Genomic DNA, 19,146 nt, shown 5'->3' on the forward strand with positions numbered 1-19,146 from the left:
CCAGTTGAACCATGTCTGACTTTGACTGATTTAAACTGATCAAAGTGTGACTGCATCAAGTTTTGCTCTCTTTTCTTTTTCAAAAATGCAGAAAAAAATATAATATTCTTGGCACTCAAACTTATTAGTGTGTTGCACATTTTGTTTTTTTTACAAGTTTTGAAGAATAGTTTTTACCTTTTTTCCAATAAATGTTACATTTTATTTCAACCATTTTGTTGAGATGTCGATACTTTTCATTCTTCAAAGGGGTAATAGAAAAGTTTGGGGACCACTGCATGAGTGTAAATAAAGCAGTAGTTCTTGCTTTTGAACACTGAGCGATGCTAGGGATGGAGGTAAACAGGTAAAATGCTCCCTCGCCACTTCTCTTCATGGGCTTCTTTCAAATAAACTGTAAACACACTCCAGTATTTTCCTATTTTGCAACAAACACATTTCAAGCTATGACCTTCACTCTCCTTTAGTCAACCTGAAGAAATGAGAGTAGAGTTTCAATAGGGGAAGGGTGTGTGGGTGGAGGGGTGGGCACTAATGAAGAGGAAAATGGGGCTGAGAGGAGCACGGGGACGGACACTGAGCCCTCTTTCTCGTTCTACTACTCACCCGTTTATCGATCTCTCCGTGCTGCAGCTGCACAAAGCGAGCACTGATAGCAGCTATGTAGCTCTGCTGATTAGAGAAGGCGACCCGCCCCGCTCCCTTGGGGTACTTCAGCTCGGGGTCTGTGTCAATGCCAGCGTAGCAAACTCCACCGTAGAGGCGGTCCATGATCATGGCCAGCTCCACTGCACAGAGACAAAGATACGCCATTGGCCCCAAGCCTTACAATAGTAACACTGACACATTAGAGTTACACTTGGTTTGCAACATGACTCCAATGTAACCATTAGACTTACACTGTGTGTTAAACTGATGAGGGTTGTTGGAGTGAGCATTAGCAGATGGATGCTATAAACTAGCTACAATGATAGCTGCAAAAAGAAGACTGTATTTTATTCATTGAATTGGAACCAATTGAATTCCGTGCTGATGCCTTCTTTGTGTAAATGTACATCTAACTTCCATAAAGCGTAATAAAATATTCATGGCTGCGTGGAGCAGAGTGACCTTGGCCATCATCGCACAGGGTCTAAAAATGTGACCACATGGTGCATAAAACCAACAGCAAAGATTGTGCACCATTGTGTGTTTGAGTGTAGCAGAGAGGTAGCTGATATTAGCTGTGTAAGCCGCTGCTTGTTTAGCAGGTAGAATTTTTATTAGGAACACTGTTGGCAGCCTTATGCGAGGGGATGTTTTCCTTATGGCTGGAATGCCAGGACACGATGAAAAGAAAACAGTCTATTGCATTTAAACAAAATACACATTTTTGATCAAACGAATGAGAGAAATTTAGTGTATTGTTTCAGCAAAAAAAAAAAAAAAATTTAAACTAACCTTAATTTATCCAATAAGGTCCTTTATAGCTTAATTGAGATTAAAAACTACTTTTTCCCAGTAAGTCCTGGCCAAAATGGCTTATTATTTCTTTTAAGTACACTCAGCAAATGTTGGGTAACGTGTAAAATAGAATTAAAAATCTTTGTAAAATTCAGATTTATTTTATACCCTATATAGACATTTAGAAATCAGCTAAAAACAAAATCAAATAAATTTACAGAAAAATAATAATGAGGCTAAGTTAATTTCAGAAAAAACTGAATAATATTCCATCATCATAAAAAAAAATAATTTACTGGGTTAGAAATGGCAAAGCCCACATGTGCATGTGGGTATGTTATAACACTTGTGTACCACCTGGGGGTGCACTAAGTGGCCCTAGCATCTGTCTTTGTTTGAACCACAGAAGAAGAATTAGCGAGCTTTTAAAAGGAAACTAAATGATGAGTACTGGTAAGTTAATCATAACATCTTTTGAGAAATAGTGAATATAAAACTTGAGCTGAAACTGATGTTGTCAACAGATATTTGGTGATGAATATGAAGTCAGTTTGAGAATCGGTGAGATGACATACCTGCACGGAGAGGACGAGGTACCCCTCCCACAAAAATGGTTTTCCTTGGGTCCAAAGGTTGAGATCCATCCATCACAAAATCGCTGTCATTCAGGTTCCAGGGGCGGATCTGGACCTGCCATGGACAAACAACAAACGCAGCAATGTTAAGCTTAAGTTTCACACAAGCTTTCTGTTCCAGTCGATACAAAGTCACCTCTGTAGAATTCCCATTGACAAACAATGGGATATTAAAGCAGATGGGATCATGGGAGTGTGTGTCTGTGTTCCCACTCACCGGCTTGTCTTTAATTGTTGGGCTGGACACGCAGAGGTACAGTTTGCCGTCCTCTTCGATGCAGGCATCGATCAAAGCCTGCACAGAGCTCTCATCCTGGAACAGTAGGAAGGCATAGCCTATACACACACACACAACACAATAGAGTCGTTTATGCCACTGAGACCCGAGAAGTATTGGCAAGGATCGTGCTGGTATTTTGTGCACAGATTAGTGTGACTTTATGAGTGATCATGACAGTCTGCACGTTCACAGCAGCAGGACGGAAAGCTTATGTAAACAGACGAGGGACGCTGAACAAATGCTTCAGTAATAGCCAGCAAACAGAACCAGAGTGCAGTGATGATGAGTAATGCTGAACTGATAAAAAGGTTTATTGTCACAAAATGTATCAACGACCATTTTTTAAAATAACTTTTTAGCAAAGATCTGGACATTTGTGGGATACCTTTAGGAGGGAAATAGGATTTGCTTTCTGCTTTGTGAGGCCAATCCACAAACAGGTGTCCGAAACGACGAAAGCTGGCCGTTATCTCATCTGAAATGAAGGGAAAAAACACATTAATTGTTGCGATCAATGTAAAAACATTTCAGATGATTTTGTCTTCCTTTAACTTGTACAGCCTAGTAATTTTGTAGTGCTCTAGTCTCCAGGACACATTTTGAGGGTCTCGGTCTCATCTCAGACTCTGGAGCATTTCTCCTCGGTCTTGTCTCAGTATCAGTCCAGCCAGACTCTGAATTTTCTGTCAAGTTGAGTCGAAACTAGCAATAGTTCCAGCAAGATTCATTTTGTCTTTTTGAATAGCATGTTTAGGTTTTGTTTATTCAGACAAGGTTTTTCAGGAAACTATCTCTTTGTCTAACATACAAGACTGATTAATTGGTGTTATAATTTGACTTTACATATTTAGCGTTAGCTACTGATTGTTCAGACTCCCTCGGAAACGATTCAGAGTGCCTTCTGGCCAAGATTTTAGGTAAACAATTTTGTCGAGATTTGAGATTTTTTCATGTTTTAAAGAGTTGCAGAGACCTTGTTTTCATCAGTCAAACGTATCTAAAAGAAAACTCAAACTAAAGAGAGAATGCTCCAACTGTTCAACCTTGTAATGGTTTTTAAAGTACATTTTTTCTTTGGTCGTGACTCAGTCTTGACTCCCAAAAGTCTCGATCTAGTCTTGGTCTTGGGCAAGTCTTGTTATCACATAGTGTGGTCTTGAGTACAACACTACAAGCTATAAAAGAAAAAAAAAAGGAAAGAACAAAGAGTTCTGTGTGGGTTTTTGTACCTTCGTCTATATCAGGAGGCAGCCCTCCGACAAACACTTTGCGTGAGTAGCGTTCGACTCGCTCTCCGTTCTGGTGAGGAAAGCAGTGAGGAGAGCCGAGGCCAGCGAGGCCTTGATCACCACGTTCATCATCGGGGAAACCATCCTCCATTGGAAAGAGAGAGGAGTGCCCTGAGAGAGAGAGAGAGAGAGAGGATACTGTTACTATACGAAGATAAAGATAATATTTCAACTTGAATTCATTGCACTGCATCTCCTTCTCTCTGTGTGTTGACTCACATTCACTCACTTTTGGTCGGAGGTGAACTAATTTCTACACTAATAATCCATAAAATTATGACTACGAAAAGATCAAGTGAATGAATCACCTTCCTCTTGACACGTTAGTCGTTGAGAACTATTAGGAGTAGGTAATTTATCGGACCTCAAAGGTGATGGAGGAGAGGTGAGATATACAAGTGAGTGTAATGATTTCTGTAAATTGGGCAAGGGCCAAATGATATTCAGATGAGTATCCATAACTCTGACATGACGATGCAGCACATCCTCTGAGGTCCTGTGAGGTCTAACCTATTCTAGCGGCATTAAAGGGAACCCAAACTATGGTTTACCAAACGGAGGTCCGACCGCTAAAGGTTCGGGGCTTGTGAAATATTGAACTATTAAAGTTTTAAGTAGTAATTAATGACATCCCAAAAAAAAACCTTCTGAACCCAAATTAATTTTACAGCTTTTGCTTAAAATTGATGATCTTGACACAATAAATATATAATCAGCCAGAAAACAAATATCGGATTTTATCGGACTGCATCTAAAATCTAAGATATAATATATATTGGTTTTTTTAATTTATTTTAATCAATCATAGAACATTCTTATTCTAATAGATGAATTATATGTAATCCATTGGTTTATAATAAATAGGTCTGTTTTTTTTTTTTTTCGTTTTTTTTTTTTTAATAATCAAACCTTTTCTAACATTCCACACTTCAAAATAAGTAATAAAAGTATGTATAATTCATGCTGATATCGTATCGGATCGACATCGGTATCAGCCAATATGCAAGGCTGCAATATCAGTATCGTATATGAAGTGAAAAAGTTGTAACGGGACATCCCTAATATATTATAAGTATTGTAATTCAGTTACTATCTAGACTTACTGTGTTTTTGTTGACTGTGCCTATGTAAATATATTTCTTGTCATTTTCATTTATTCTTAATGTTATGAATATATCGTCTGCACTATAGCATTGACAATAAAGCTGGCTTTGACTTTGACAGATCTGATGTGGTTTTACAACAAAGCAATAACAGTGTGTATGCAAAGGAAGAGAAATAAGATCATCCTAAAGTGTCAGGACTTATATCACATAAATCAAACATATGCAGCTAACGTTCAACGACGGGACAGCAAAACATGGGACGATTTATGAAATCACTTAAACAATCATGCAGACAAACTTGTCACGTACTGTCACAGAATAACTTTGAAGTAAATGGATTTTTACTGCAATGACAAAAACCCACAGCCGATAAAATGGATCGATCAAATGAGTTGGCAGAAAATGTGACACAGTAATACTCGGAGATGGTTTACCTCGTCTCCTGCCATAATTCCTGGCTGCATGTGGAATAAGAACAAATCAATAAAGAGGATGGTTCATACAAGTTACATTTAGCACCAGTTTAAAGAGCCATGAGGGATGGAGCTGGATTCGCTACCAAAGGATTTGTTTCGACGTAGTGGACGATGCACATATTTAATCACATTTTGCATTGAGACGTGCACAGATGCATGCGGCTTCATTTGACAGATGATTAAAGGCCTGGCAGCGGCTGGAGTGATGCGTTCCCCCTTTGACTGCATCGTCATGGGCACACGTTGAATGAGACGCTTTTTCTAATTATGACCCAGATTCAGAAGAGAGAAAACACATCTAGAGAGCAAACCTCCAGAATGATCACAGGTAATTAGAAACGTGAAGCAAGACGGTGTAGCTTAATTGCCCGTCCTTTATTCACCGGAACAAAAATACCAGGAGCATAATACCAGAATAAACCCTGAAGTACTATAATAATCCATATATTCCACAGGGTGCTAGGATTTCTAAGACTGTTGCAGATAAAGCAGTCCTGTGGCCAACCTGAATATTTGAATAGAATTAACTGGCGATAAACTTCAACGCTGAGGAGATTTAAGCATCGGCCCATGTAAAAATTAAAAGAAAAGCAAGTCAGAAAGAGAAAATGAAGGAGGCCAGAACACACTAGCAATAATCCTCTTCTCCCTCTGTGGACTTTCCACCCCAGATGGACATTAACTCTGGGTGGAAGGTCAAACAGAGCTACAAACAAGGAGAGGAAAGAGATTGAGAGAGAGGGAGAAAGAGGGGGAGGAAAGCAGATTGAAAGAAAGCAAAGAGTGCTATAAAAAGATGTGTGAGAGGGAAATAGATTGGAGAAAAGATGGAGACACAAGCTGATAAAAAGCTGTGTATGGGGTGAGGGGAAAATGAGAGTGAGCGAGAGATCAAGAGAATGAGAAATGCAATCTGTGTATGCTTATGAGGCAGAAAGAGAGAGAGGGAGAGTGAGAGAGCTGGAGTGCAGCCTCTATCCGCTGGCACCATCTGTCTCAGGGCTTGATGACAGCTCCTGACCATGTGATCTGCCCATGTGACCCTGCAATCTTTTGAAGAACCTACAGACCTCTCCTGTTTCACATCCAGGCTCGAGTCCAATAGATTAACTTTCCCCAGCACATTTACCCTGAAATAAGTGTGCAGGGGCGACTAAGTGTTGAGCTTCTGTTAATGAATAATCTCTTTTTAGCTTGTGATTGCGAGATCGCATTTGAACGCAAATGGTAATTTTCTGCACAGATTGAGCTAAAAGGTTGCTGAAGTAAATGCACCTGAACTGTTTTTTTGCAAATGAACCAATCAATTTAAAAAAAGGCACTAATCCTATATCAGCTTCCATGCACTATAAACCATTTCTCAATATTATGTTTGTCCAAGCACAACATGGTAACAAAAAAAAAAACGTTTGTGATTAAAAAGGCCACATTAGGCCTGAATTCAATTCAATACAGTTTTTTGTGGTTATGATGCACAACAATTCAGGTCAAAAAAAACAAACTCAAAAACTGAAAAGTTAGTCTTTAAGGAAATAAATTACCATAGTGATACATTTATGACTTAATTCAACAGTCAAATAATTACTTTCATAATATATTATTTATTGATTTAACTTAAAGACAATAAACTATCTCCACCTGAAGGAGAAAAGTCACCGTCACAAAAATAATAGTTTCACCTTTCGTCCGTGCCACCACGACTTCTATATTTTTTTATGCTGTGTGACACGACTTTAAAACTTGATGTGTTTTGATTGAAAGTTATTTGGTGCAATTAAATCCAATTACAAGCTGTCATTCAGGGTTTGAGTTATGGTTAGGGTATCGGTTATAGCCATACTTCCCTTTAAATCCTTTCTTTTTAGATATAAATCATACAGTTGTGGTCTATATAAAGCGGAACTGCAATGCTTGGGTCTGAACTCCTCATTATTATAGCTCCACAGGCCCCTTTTCTACCCCTTTTCTGATGTGCTTCTGAGAGCAACTCGTTTTGGTGCGGTCTCTTTAAATGCAAATGAGACACTTCATACCCCGCCCCCTCTTCAGGTTACAGAGGTGACACTCGGTTCAACTCCACCCTGTTCGGCCATTTTTGTAGTTTGATAGAAGAGATACGATTATGTAGCGGCGCAGAAACTTTTTATTCACACGTTATTTACACAATGTCAACAACGGAAGACTTGTCCATCCAGCCTTACATGTTCGAGCCAGAGTCGGACCCGGCGGAGCGAGATGAAAATGAAGATGATGAACCTGCAGAACAACGTCTTAATACGGATGTTAACAAGTGAGCTGACACAAGCGCCAAGCTAAAGTCACTAAATGCATTTTAATACAGTCTTTTCGGAGACAAAAACGGCAAAATGAAATGACTAATGAAAACTTTAGACTTAAATTAAATCACGTTGGCCATATCATCAAGGATCTAAAACGAGCACACAGCGCTAACAAAACAATGACAGGGACGTCTTATCATCACACTTTTTAGCGTTATTTACAGCTTACCGAAGTGCTCTGTTCGTCGTCTCCAAAGATAGAAGGAATTGAACCCTCAATCAGACAAAGTCTTTCAGCAAATCCTTCTTTATACTGGCGGAGGTTGCAGAAGCAGTCATCCTTGAAGTGCTTCGCGCACACAAAAATGACCTTACCCACAGATGTGGGTACATTTCAATAAAAAATAAAACTCAACCAGGCACTTCGAAAAGGTTCTGATGCTGGGAGACGGTGTAATGAAGCGTGTGGGTTACTACATCCAACAACCGAACATTTTGACTTATCCTCTCGTAACTTCGGCATCCTTGAGCTTGAACTACAAAATAAAAGCGAGAAATAAAAATGGCGGATTGCTCGAAGTGTTCGGCCTGGAGTCGATGTCCTAATTTGGGAGTTCCGCTGCAAATAAAGTGACGTTATTGGTCAAAAAACGTAATAGAGAATCGAAAAGTCGAAACAGATTGAAAAATATGACCAAAACAGAATATAAAGATATCGAAGAAGCACCTGAAGAGACTAAGTTGAACTTTTCTGTCCTTCTAAACACTCTAAATATACAACAAAATGCATTTAAGGGCTAAAAAAGTGGATTTAGCATGATATGTCCCCTTTAAAAATACATCACTTTGCAATCCCCAACAGAAAGCACTGCAATATTTCTTGATGCAAAGAACCAATAAGAATTGTGTCACGCAGTACATAAACATTATGCACTGGGCAATACGAATAAATATTGTGCCCTGCAGAACGTAAAATATGAGAAAATTGTGCTGTCCATTTTGTGTAAGTAGCTGTTTCCTTTACAGTTTTTTGCTGAATACAAACGATATATCTAAAATTCCGATAAAGTATAATTGCGCTTTGAACGCACTTCCACTGAAGTTTATTTTGGGCAGGAGCCTCGTTACTAGTGAAATCTCATCTCATGAGACTTTGCTGCAAGAAGACGGATGCTCAGAACCTCCTTATAACACTCTGCATTTCTTTGTTGTTTCACATCTAATGTGGCAGTAATAATTATAAGTACAATGCTAAGAAATGTCTCTGTTTCCACGTACCAGGCGAGAAGTGGTCATGTGACCAGATATGTCACGTCATGTGACCAGATAAGTTGCATCATGTGACGTTTAATTGCAAAAAAGTGTTTCCAATATCGAAACGTCTGAAAAACCTCCTCATGAAAGCGTAAAAACGTTTTAGCAATACTTGAGTGTTTTTCCGAAATGCAGGTGTTTCCACATTTTGCACATTTCTAAGGTTAATGGAAACGCAGCTTGTGTCACAAACTACCTGAGACTGGGCTGGTTGGTCACTTATGCTTTAAATGAAATGGACATGACTCCCCACATTACTCCCATTTATTCTACTCTGCACTGGTTTCCAGTCAAGTTTGGCATTGAGTATAAAATCTTAGTTCTGACTTTCCAAGCGTTACATGTCCACGCCCCTCAATATATCTCGGACTTGTTGTGCCCCTACACTTCAGGGTGCAGCCTTAGGTCTTCAGGTCAGGGTCTCCTAAAGATCCCAAAAACTAAATCTAAAACCGGAAGAGACCTGGCATTCCAGGCTGTGGCCCCCAGACTCTAGAATAACCTGCACCATTCTCTCCGGGAGCCCAACTGTGTGGACACTATTAAGAAACTGTTGAAGACTTTGCTTTTCAGGATAGCTTTTAGTTAACTGAATTTTAATTTGTATTATCCTTTTATGAAGCTGCTCCTATGAAGTAAATGCACCCATGTTTTATTATTCTTATGATGTTGCACCTGTTGTATTCATTTCTCCACTGCTCTGTACAGCACTTTGTGATTTTATCTGCAAAAGCGCTTAAATAGATAAAAAAAATCGCTTAAATAAATAAATTAAATAAATTACTTACTTACAATATGGCTCTCAACTTTTTTGTTAGCTTAAAAGAATGTCAAATTTTGCCCAATTTAAACCCAAGTGGTTCAAACAGTACAAAAGCAAGAATATTTGTAGCTGAACCTCATAATTTATCATTCAATGTTATTTTCATTCTTTGCAGATGGCAGATGGACCCTATAGGGGGGCAGTTTTAGCCACATGTTTGTTAACCCAGTTAAGTTTTAAGACTTTATAAAATACTCCCCGAAAAGAAAAGGTTTTATTAACTGACTTCATTTAACGTACTTCCTCTCATAAATTTGTATCTTTACTTTTCAGTTTGCACACTGAGAACTGTTTGCATGGTTCCATACATACCATTGAGGGGGAGAGGATTATCCGCTCCTGGGTGGGGGAACCCCAGACGACCTACACAGCAAGACAGAAGAAAAATATCCATCATGTGTAATATTTATGGGAGCTTTGGCTTTCTTTAGGATCTGTTAGAAATCCAAACTATTTGTTCAAAAGATAAAGAAAAGATGCAACCACGATGTAGCTTTAGACTCGTGACCCGATTACACCTGCTGACATTGTGCAGAAGTAAAGTTGTGCTCAAAGTTGATTTCTGAAGTTAATATAGAGAATGCTTTGGCTTTCGGAACTTATTAGACAAACATCAGCTGTCTCTGTTTCTCTAAACCTCATATTCTACATTTTACATCGAGTCCTTTGCCAGGCCCAACTCGCACGCACACACACACAAACACAAACACACACCCAAACCCACACAAATACCTGCTATGATGCCAAAGTTATGCAAGGCCCGCTCGCTGCAGCGAGATAATGAGTTGAAAGAGCTGAAATAGTGCAACCATTGTTGTGCTAGTACAGACCGCGCTGTGATTGGAGCATACCGCTGCCTCAGTCACATGGAAATCTGTTGGCCCCGCCTGAAAAACTCACACATTGAGCTTTACAAAAGAAAACAATCACAAGTCGGACAGGGGAAATGATGAAAAAAAAAAAGAGTTTAACAGCTGCCCAATGTGGCTTTGCATCACTTATATCATCACTTGATCTGGATTTGAACAATTCTGGTGTCAAAGCACACGCTCAGTTTAATCAACATGAGACGTAAAGAGCCAAATAAGCTCAAACTTGCATAACCACTTTATATCCCTCTGAAATGTACATCACTAATACTTGCCGGATGTTCATGCAGCTAAAACGATCATCCCTCCCTGAGCAGAACACAGAATTTTATAATCCTGGCAGAATGCATGAATGTGAACGCAGCAGATCATCATCATCATCATCATCATCATCATCATGTGTCTGCAGGCCTGTGTGTGCCCGCTCTGTGAACCTTATTTACATGCTGCTGGATACACACTGAGTTACAGTTAAAACACATGCATGTAAAGACACAGCCAACACAACACTGTGTGTGCGTGCGTGCGTGCGTGTGTGTGTGTGTGGACTGAACAGAGGGATCCTTTCTGTCAGACAGGACAATGCTGGAAGCCATTCAAAGCCACTTTTACTGTAGACATTTTCACTCGCTGCTTCATTTGCTCTCACTTTTTTTTTCAATATGATCGGTTGAAAGGGAAATCGGTGCTCAGCATCACAATTTGCTCGAGAACACAAAACGTATGTGTGTGTGTGTGTGGGTGCGTGTGTGTGTGTGCAACAGGGAGTGAGAGCCCTAAGAACACTTTCAGTAATTATGTGTTTTTGGTTTTATTTTGCTCTAAGGGAAAATAAAGAACTTAAGTCAATGCTGCACTTGGAAAAGCACCGACTCCACAAGGTGAGAGCATAAGTTAGAAAATAAACAGTGCAAAACATTTTTATAGCAAGCCAAAGGCAAAAAAACAGAAAGATGAAGGACTCAGAACAGGATTGTTTTGTTAAAGGCAAAATGTAAATGTAGTTCAATGTTTTTAAACCATCTTCTTCATTAGTATTTATCACCTCTTGCATAGTTTGATTTTTTACCGATGCAGATGAAATGGTTTTCAACAGAGCTTTTAAAATTGGAAAAATGTTGCAAACATAAGTAAAATAAGAGTGTCACAAGTTATAAAAATGTCCAAGCATGAGAAAAATAACCAGTTCTACTTAGATGTCTACATTTCTTTACAAGCTTCAGAAAGTAAATAGTAAATAATAAAATGTGAAGCAAAATTCACTTGCCTTTCAAAGGATGCATTGTGTGTATAAACATGACTAGAAGCATTAACTAATGAGTCCCTCCTGATTCCTCTAAAGTGAGAAAAAGCCTTGAGAAATCAAAGGTGTTTCCTTTAAACAGATACTCATCACTGCTCCTCCCTTTTGTCCAATACCTGGAGCTACAGTTTCTCACGTCACCGTTCTGCAATGAGTGCATGTTGCACCCACTGTAAGAACAAACAATGAGTGATCGTCACTGATGCATGGTGAGCCCGAAACAAGTGGGACCAGGTCCAGATGAATGAGCCAATGACGAACTGCTTTAGCTTCTTTGTCGTACGTGTGGAAGTTCACAAACACATACTCAGTGAGTGTTCTTTTCCTTTTTGCTGTTGTCTTTTAGTAGCACTGAGATTGAGGCGTGAGCTCGCTGCGACACAAACTGACATTTTCCTAAAACTGTTGATTGTAGCAAAAAAGAAGCAACCAAAGTGTTATTTTTGGAGCGAATGTCTGCATGAGCATGGGACCCTGGATAATTTGCATGAGAATTTGCATGAGACCCTGGAGAATTTGAGTGTCCGCCCATATATTCATAAATATCAACATTAGTTATTACAACATATTAACTTTGCATGTTTACATTTATAGCAAGAGTGTCACTCATTACAGTTCAGGGGCCCAATTCGGAGCATTTTGAGGTTATATTATATATTATATTTAATTTGGAGATATTTTGTAGAATAATTTGAGTGAATTTGACAAGATTTTGGAAAAAATGGGAGTTCTTTAAAAAAATTTAAAAAAATAACTGCTAGCATGTGATATATGCACAGGAAACATGTAAGCCCTGCAAATACTGTGTAGTTTTACTGAATTTGTTTATTTGGATGGGTGGAAATATCTACAACTGAGTGAAAATGTGTTAGTTGGTGATTTCTACTTTCTCCTATGGGCTGAATTAGATGCTCTAAAAGGCCGGACCTTGACTTTGACACATGTAATCTCGAGAGTTTTTGACAAAAGTCTATACTGTAAGGAAATGGACAGAAAAGGTTATAAAGATGTAATATTAACCATTGTGCTTTTATTTTGAAACTAAAATGAATCAATGGCCTTAATGTTTGAGGGGTAATGATTGATCACTAGTGCTTCACTACATGTACACCAACTCAAAATGTTTTAACAAGTATGAATGGATGTTTGTGTGACCGCTGTCATTCTCACCTTTAAGGTTATCCTGCTCAGCTCTCATGATGTCAATGAGGGAGCTCTCCAGAGTGTTCATGTTAAAGCTGTCAAAGGACCTGGTTCGTTCCTGAAAAGAGGAGAAGCGAGAAACATTTCATTTAATAACTGCTTCAAAGTCTAAAAAGATCACACAGGTTTGTCCAATACAACAAACAGTCCTAATGTTTAGTTGCTGGGCAACCCTTTCAGAGTAGCTGGACCAGATTAAATTAACTTCAAGCGTAACATTGACTCAATCAACCTAGGCATGTTAAAAAGGACACCTACACAACTTGAGACGGCATTAGTCCTTGGTTACACAAAAATCCTGGGTGTTTTTTTTTTTTTTTTTTTTTAGCTCGGAGCAATCCGCATTTACGAACCAGATTAGCCAGATGCTTTCTCAATGATTTGTTTTATTTTATTCTCCAGAGAAAAATCCAAAGGACACGGCAGATGGCATCGTAATGTGCGTTGGAATCTAAGCAAACAGTGCTGACACTGTAACCTTAAACTGAACATAGTGAGAATAATAAAAGAGGCTAATTGTGCTTCAACTGGATGTAAACTACACCCGATTTTAACATCAATATTGAAAAACACACCCATGACCGTGGCCTGAAAATAAAGAGTAACAATTTTTGGTTTGTAATAGAAACACACGTCCTTGTTTTTATCATATTTAGGTCAACTACTGATCTAATTGTGAACAACTGAATATCTAAGCAATAAAAACATTCATTAAACCTTAATCAAAAGCAAAACAAGCACTGGCAACCAGTGAAGTCTAAACAGCTTTTTCACCTAAAATAGGGGCATCGTTGGCATACCAGCCATACTGGATGTATCTCACAAACACGCATAAACACACACATGCCCATGCACTCATTGTGCGTACCCAAAATATTATCACACCATGAAAAGATGTAGCAATACACAAACATGTGCACACATTTTCTCAGTGCCCCACTGATAAGCTTTCTGTCTCGACTCCACCTCAGCTCGGCTAAATATGCAGCCCATAACAACATGCCTCCGCGCTGATAAAGCTTCCCTTTTTTTCTGTGAAGTAAACAACACTGGTGAAAACCACAATACGTGCATATGCATTTCAAAAGGTTCCAATGGAAAAATACAAATATTTTTGACAAAATGTTTTTGACATTTGATATTTTTACTCATTGTCAATTTTGCAAACATAAAAGTTTGATCATTGGGTCATTCCAAGTCATTTCACAAATGGCCCACGCACTTCGGTCTCAAAAAATTCTGAAATTGTTACCAATTGTTGATTATTCAATAGTTTGATCGGATGAATACCTTGTGAGATATGGCCAATTTAGTGAGATGTGTATGTGTACATTTTCGCTCGTCCTTATTTTTCTTCCATTTTCAGCTTCCAATATCTCAGTAACTACATCAAATAAGAAACTGATATTTGGTATAGTAATACAACTCCACCTCTCTCGGAATATATAAAAAGATCGGCTACACATCCATCTGGTGGACATGCCAGCCCCTCAAAATTGGGAAAAAAAAAGTTTCTGGGTTGTTATTTTATCAGCTTTGAGCTATATACAGCACATAGACTGTTCAAATCACTAATAATTAGTCAAATATATGTATTGGCTCCTGGGTGTGTGTGGGACGTCCTGAAAATTAATTGAAATGACATGGAATGACCCTTTTACCATTTTGCACCAGTTGAACCAAACAAATGGCTGAAAGTGAAAAGCTGCATCACAACACTGATGCAGGTCTTCAACAAAAACAAAGCTAGAAAATCCTGATAAGCATAAGTTTGGAAAATACACGTACAAACTGTTTAAAAAAAATACATTGTGATAATAAATCTAAAGGCACTAATTATGTTCAAAGAGGAGTTTAGCCCAATATTTAGCTTAGAACTAATGTGCTAAGGATTATCATGAAAGGAGACTCCCCGGAGCTGACAATTTTTCTTTTGTTGTGCTACAATAGGTTTAGGTTGTTGTATGAATGTCAATTAAAAAAATGGAGCTTTTACATCCTTGCTATATAAAAATAAATCACTCAGTTATGACTCCAGTCCAAATGCTAAATCTTTGCTCCCTTCACTTTCCATATAACCATAACTGATAAAGTGAGATTGGTCTCTAGATATTCTCTTTCTATCATTACATAGTCTACACTATCTTTAGTGTCATGAGATGACTGTGTGGCCTTTAGTGAAATGGCAAACACGGCACCAAAAACAACCCTTTGTGATGATCTCTGGCCTCAGCCTGAATGATAATGGACATGTCTTGCACAACAAGAGATTATCCAATGTGAGTCAAATTGTCACTCTTTCCATATAATACAAATTTAACCCATACAACTACAGCAGCAATTCTCAACTGGTGGGTGGGGAACCAAAAGTGAGTCACGGACCTGTACCAGGTGGTCAAAAATAAATACTTATTGGCTCTCATGATTCGTCTTATTTTGAAAGAAACTTTTCTTTTGACAGGCATGCTGTGAAATGCATGTTGCAAAGGAAAATATATAGATTTATGTTTAAAAAAAAGATTTAATGTATGTTTAATGACTGTGGCAAAATGTGTGTCCCTGGGTGTGACCAGTTGAGAACCCCTGATATACAGTGTATGTGATCCCTTCCAGAAACTAGTCAAACCTTTACAGTTTCAGTAAAAACAGCCTTCAAGCTGCACCACCAGAGGCTTAGCATAGCACACTGTTATCATGAACTCTACAGGGGTCAAATGCTTGCATTCAGAAAAACAGAGCTACGTCAGTGAACCCTGTGACCGGAGATCCTCCAGGCAGGCGGACGGACTAGTTTTTTTCCTTCATTCCCTCCCTGGGGCCCCCCAAAATGAAACTACCTGATCACACAGAATGAGAGTGCTGTTGTGACATGAGACTGAAAGGTTGGCAAGAACAAACATCTCAACCTAGGCCAAGTTTGGCAAAGCATTTTAACTGGGCTGGATTTCCTGAACTACATCAAGGAGGCTACTAAAGCAGACAGACAAGGTAGAAGAACACGCCTAGCCCGCTCCAGAATATACGCTCTCCCTCAAAACAAACATTAACTCAGGACTCAAGGCCAAGACTATGTCTACGGTTTTCACATACCCCCCTCCCCTTCCCCTCTCTATCACATGTGGGCTTCAACAGCTGTCTTCAGGTCAAATAAACAAAACACTGAAAGAAAATGATACCAGAAATGGCCACTGCTAGTCACTAAAAGAGGTAGCCTACATACAGTATATCAGTGGGTTTGTCCAAATGTTGGTCTGGATTATCCCCGTTAACCATGTGCAGCATGTTGATTTGTTGACTTTATGATGATTATTTATACTTCCTCATCCCTGGGCGAAGCGGCCCTGCAGAGTAATTCAATTACCGTGTATGGTTTCATGGTGATAGGAATTCATTTTGTGGCTGAAATGGACTCTGCCTGGTAGACCTGAGGCCTGCCTGGTGCATTAGCCGGAGCGGTGCAGACTGTGATTAATCATCAGATTTGTGCGTCTTTCCCCCTCAACAACTGGCCAGCTGACCAGAAAAGTGCTTATCCCTGACAGATTGCAGCGCGTGCACATCCGCGCACGTGCACATTAGCTACGGGCAAGAGAAGTTTATGGGGTAGACTTCCTTGTCAGGTGCATCTATGAGAGTTTGCCCACAATACCCCAAGGCCATAGCTGTAAATATAAAACACATGGCAGTAACATACTGGATTATTTGCAGTAAAGATTAAGATCTGTCCTGGGGTAGATGAGTAAGTAGAAATAAAACTATCACCTTAACTATTTTGGTCAACAAAAAATACAACTAAGAGGAGAGGCATCTTTAATTGAATAAGATTATTAGTAGGAGGGATCGATTGTTTTCTCATATAGCAGGACACATGGCAACCTTCCAAGGTTTTATAGGATTTGACATGAAAACTGACATGACATGTCCGAAATTAATCTATTGATTGAAGTAATAGAAGAAAACTCGACAACTACATAAAACGTTTTGAAAAAAAAAAACATTGAAACAGGAGATATGAATATTAACAGCTTCTCTTCCAATTGTAATTTGAAAATGAAATTGAGCGGTGCAGCTGTGTCTGTAATTTACCACAGGTCATAAATATGCCAACAAAAATTAAATTGAATAGTGAAGGAACGCTCTCATCAACACGTATAGATCATTTCTTTACAAATGTGTCTATACCTGTTGGATTTAATGACCACAACATTATAGCGTTAACAATAAAAACAAAAGTTCCCAAAATTGGTCCTATGAATATATTGACAGTTAAAAAATAAATAAAAAATAAAAAATATTTTGTAGATTACTTCAAAAATTGCTCACATGCTGACTGCATTATTTACTTTTATGGAATTATTTTCTGTTGTCTGTAATAAACATGTTCCAATTAAAAGGTTGGATTAATTAAAGCCCCCTGGATAGATAATGAATTGAGATGCTGTATGAAGATTTGCTGAAATATTCTGCTATTGCATCAAGGAATGCAGAGGATTGGCTTATCAAGCTTACCCATCACTGAGAAACAAAACCACTAAAATAAACAGACAAGAAAAAAAAACAATATTTTTAATCCAAACTCATAAAATGTAATAATGATAATACAAAAAAAATATGGTGCTGCTGGTATAGAAAGATCTCACTCATTTTTGATTTTGTAAAGGATATTTTCACATTGCTTGTAAGTAACTTTTGTGGGGACCCCCAGAACAGTCTTCAATGGGGATCCTATTTTAATAAACAATATATCAGCCAATTTATCAGTTATTTGCTTTCTAAGCCCCCCAATATCGGTATCAGCCCCAAAAATCCTGAATCGGTCGAGCACTATTACATACAACTCGTGCGTTACGTTACTCTAAACACTTCTTGTCTTATCTGAACCCAACAAAACCTTAGGAAAAACTCCACCATCAAAAGTATTGTGCTGCAATCCCATTAGCATACAGACCCATAAATGTCATTGGCTGCAACAGTTTAAAGCGGCACTCGTTCACATTCCAATAGATGGAGAAAAAAAACACTAATTGCATAGAATAAAATCCAAGCATTGTATGAGAGCTAGAATAGAAAGAAGTAATTACATAGAGAAAGTTGTGGGTGACTGACTTTATTCATCAGTGTCGCCTGGTAAAGAAAACTGAAGGCTGAGGAAAGGCAGGACAATGCCTTAAGTCATTGCATAAAAAATGGCTTGCCGTAAATTCAATGACTTAAACTTGAATGCTTGTTTATCCCATATTAAATAGCGTCAGAACCTGAGTTTCGAATCACATCGGAGACAACAGAAGAGGGAAGTCTAAAGGAAAGGTAGAAAGCAGGAAATGGCGTAGCAAGAGATCAGTGAATGCAGAGAGGGAAGCAGTGAGCTACGGCGACATGAAAAGAGAAGAAAGCAGGACAGGAAAGGGAAGCAGGTGAACCTTTGATGCCTGCCATTATCTCTTTTCCTGGTCAAGCATTTCAAAGACCTGCTATGACAGAAATACCCCCAACTGCCAGAAACAACCAATTACTATGTGTCGGTTGAATAGCGTTAGTACATTGAGGCAGGATTCTCCACAGTGTTACATCTGATTGGGCTTTAGACTCCTTTATGCTAAGCAACACACTTAGCTAAATACAATATGACACTTTCACATAAACCCAGCTTTGTCCTCCTTTGTTAGGCCAGACACTAATTGTAAGTTGCGCACACAGCTATTAGTGCGTGTGTCTCTCACACTAATGTGTGCTTTTTTTTTTCCTTTCCGGTTTCAGTGTTAGTCGAGGATGTCAGAAGGGTGCAGCAAGCTGTACGGGCAGCAGACTAGTGCATCCACCATTGCTGCCCAGGCTACTCATTAATATAAAGAAACAATTCTCTCATCTGGCATCATTGTCACACAAACAATAGACAATGGCTGCAGCCTTGGGGTTTAACAGTTAAATGGCTTGGATTTGTTTCCTAGTGTACAAAGATGTGTACGTGGGCATGTGATGTGCATGAGAGTCAGACAGCCACAAAACATTTTTGGATTTTTTAAATTCTTTTTAAAATGTTAAAAAAAAAAAAAAAACCTATACAACCTTCAAATGTTCAAGATTTCGAGTCATAGTGACAAAGTTTTGCTATTTTTTCCCCAGCTA

At 38.7% G+C, this 19,146-nt stretch overlaps 1 protein-coding gene across 3 annotated transcripts in view; it reads right to left on the reverse strand.

Moving 5' to 3' along the window:
* Positions 1 to 19,146, reverse strand: part of cpeb4b (cytoplasmic polyadenylation element binding protein 4b) — a 48,028-nt gene that overhangs the window by 4,377 nt on the left and 24,505 nt on the right. For 2 of the 3 annotated variants that reach the window (XM_028467559.1, XM_028467560.1), the window contains exons 3-10: positions 12,988 to 13,078; positions 9,958 to 10,008; positions 5,188 to 5,211; positions 3,588 to 3,758; positions 2,744 to 2,833; positions 2,296 to 2,414; positions 2,019 to 2,133; positions 607 to 788 (exon numbers count right to left, since the gene is read on the reverse strand). In XM_028467559.1, coding sequence (XP_028323360.1) covers positions 607 to 788; positions 2,019 to 2,133; positions 2,296 to 2,414; positions 2,744 to 2,833; positions 3,588 to 3,758; positions 5,188 to 5,211; positions 9,958 to 10,008; positions 12,988 to 13,078 — 843 coding nt within the window. The remainder of the gene's footprint in view (positions 1 to 606; positions 789 to 2,018; positions 2,134 to 2,295; positions 2,415 to 2,743; positions 2,834 to 3,587; positions 3,759 to 5,187; positions 5,212 to 9,957; positions 10,009 to 12,987; positions 13,079 to 19,146) is intronic. The other variant, XM_028467561.1, reaches the window with a different exon arrangement.

The sequence above is a fragment of the Gouania willdenowi genome, chromosome 14 (genome assembly GCF_900634775.1).
Source record: "Gouania willdenowi chromosome 14, fGouWil2.1, whole genome shotgun sequence".
Taxonomy (NCBI): Eukaryota; Metazoa; Chordata; class Actinopteri; order Blenniiformes; family Gobiesocidae; genus Gouania; species Gouania willdenowi.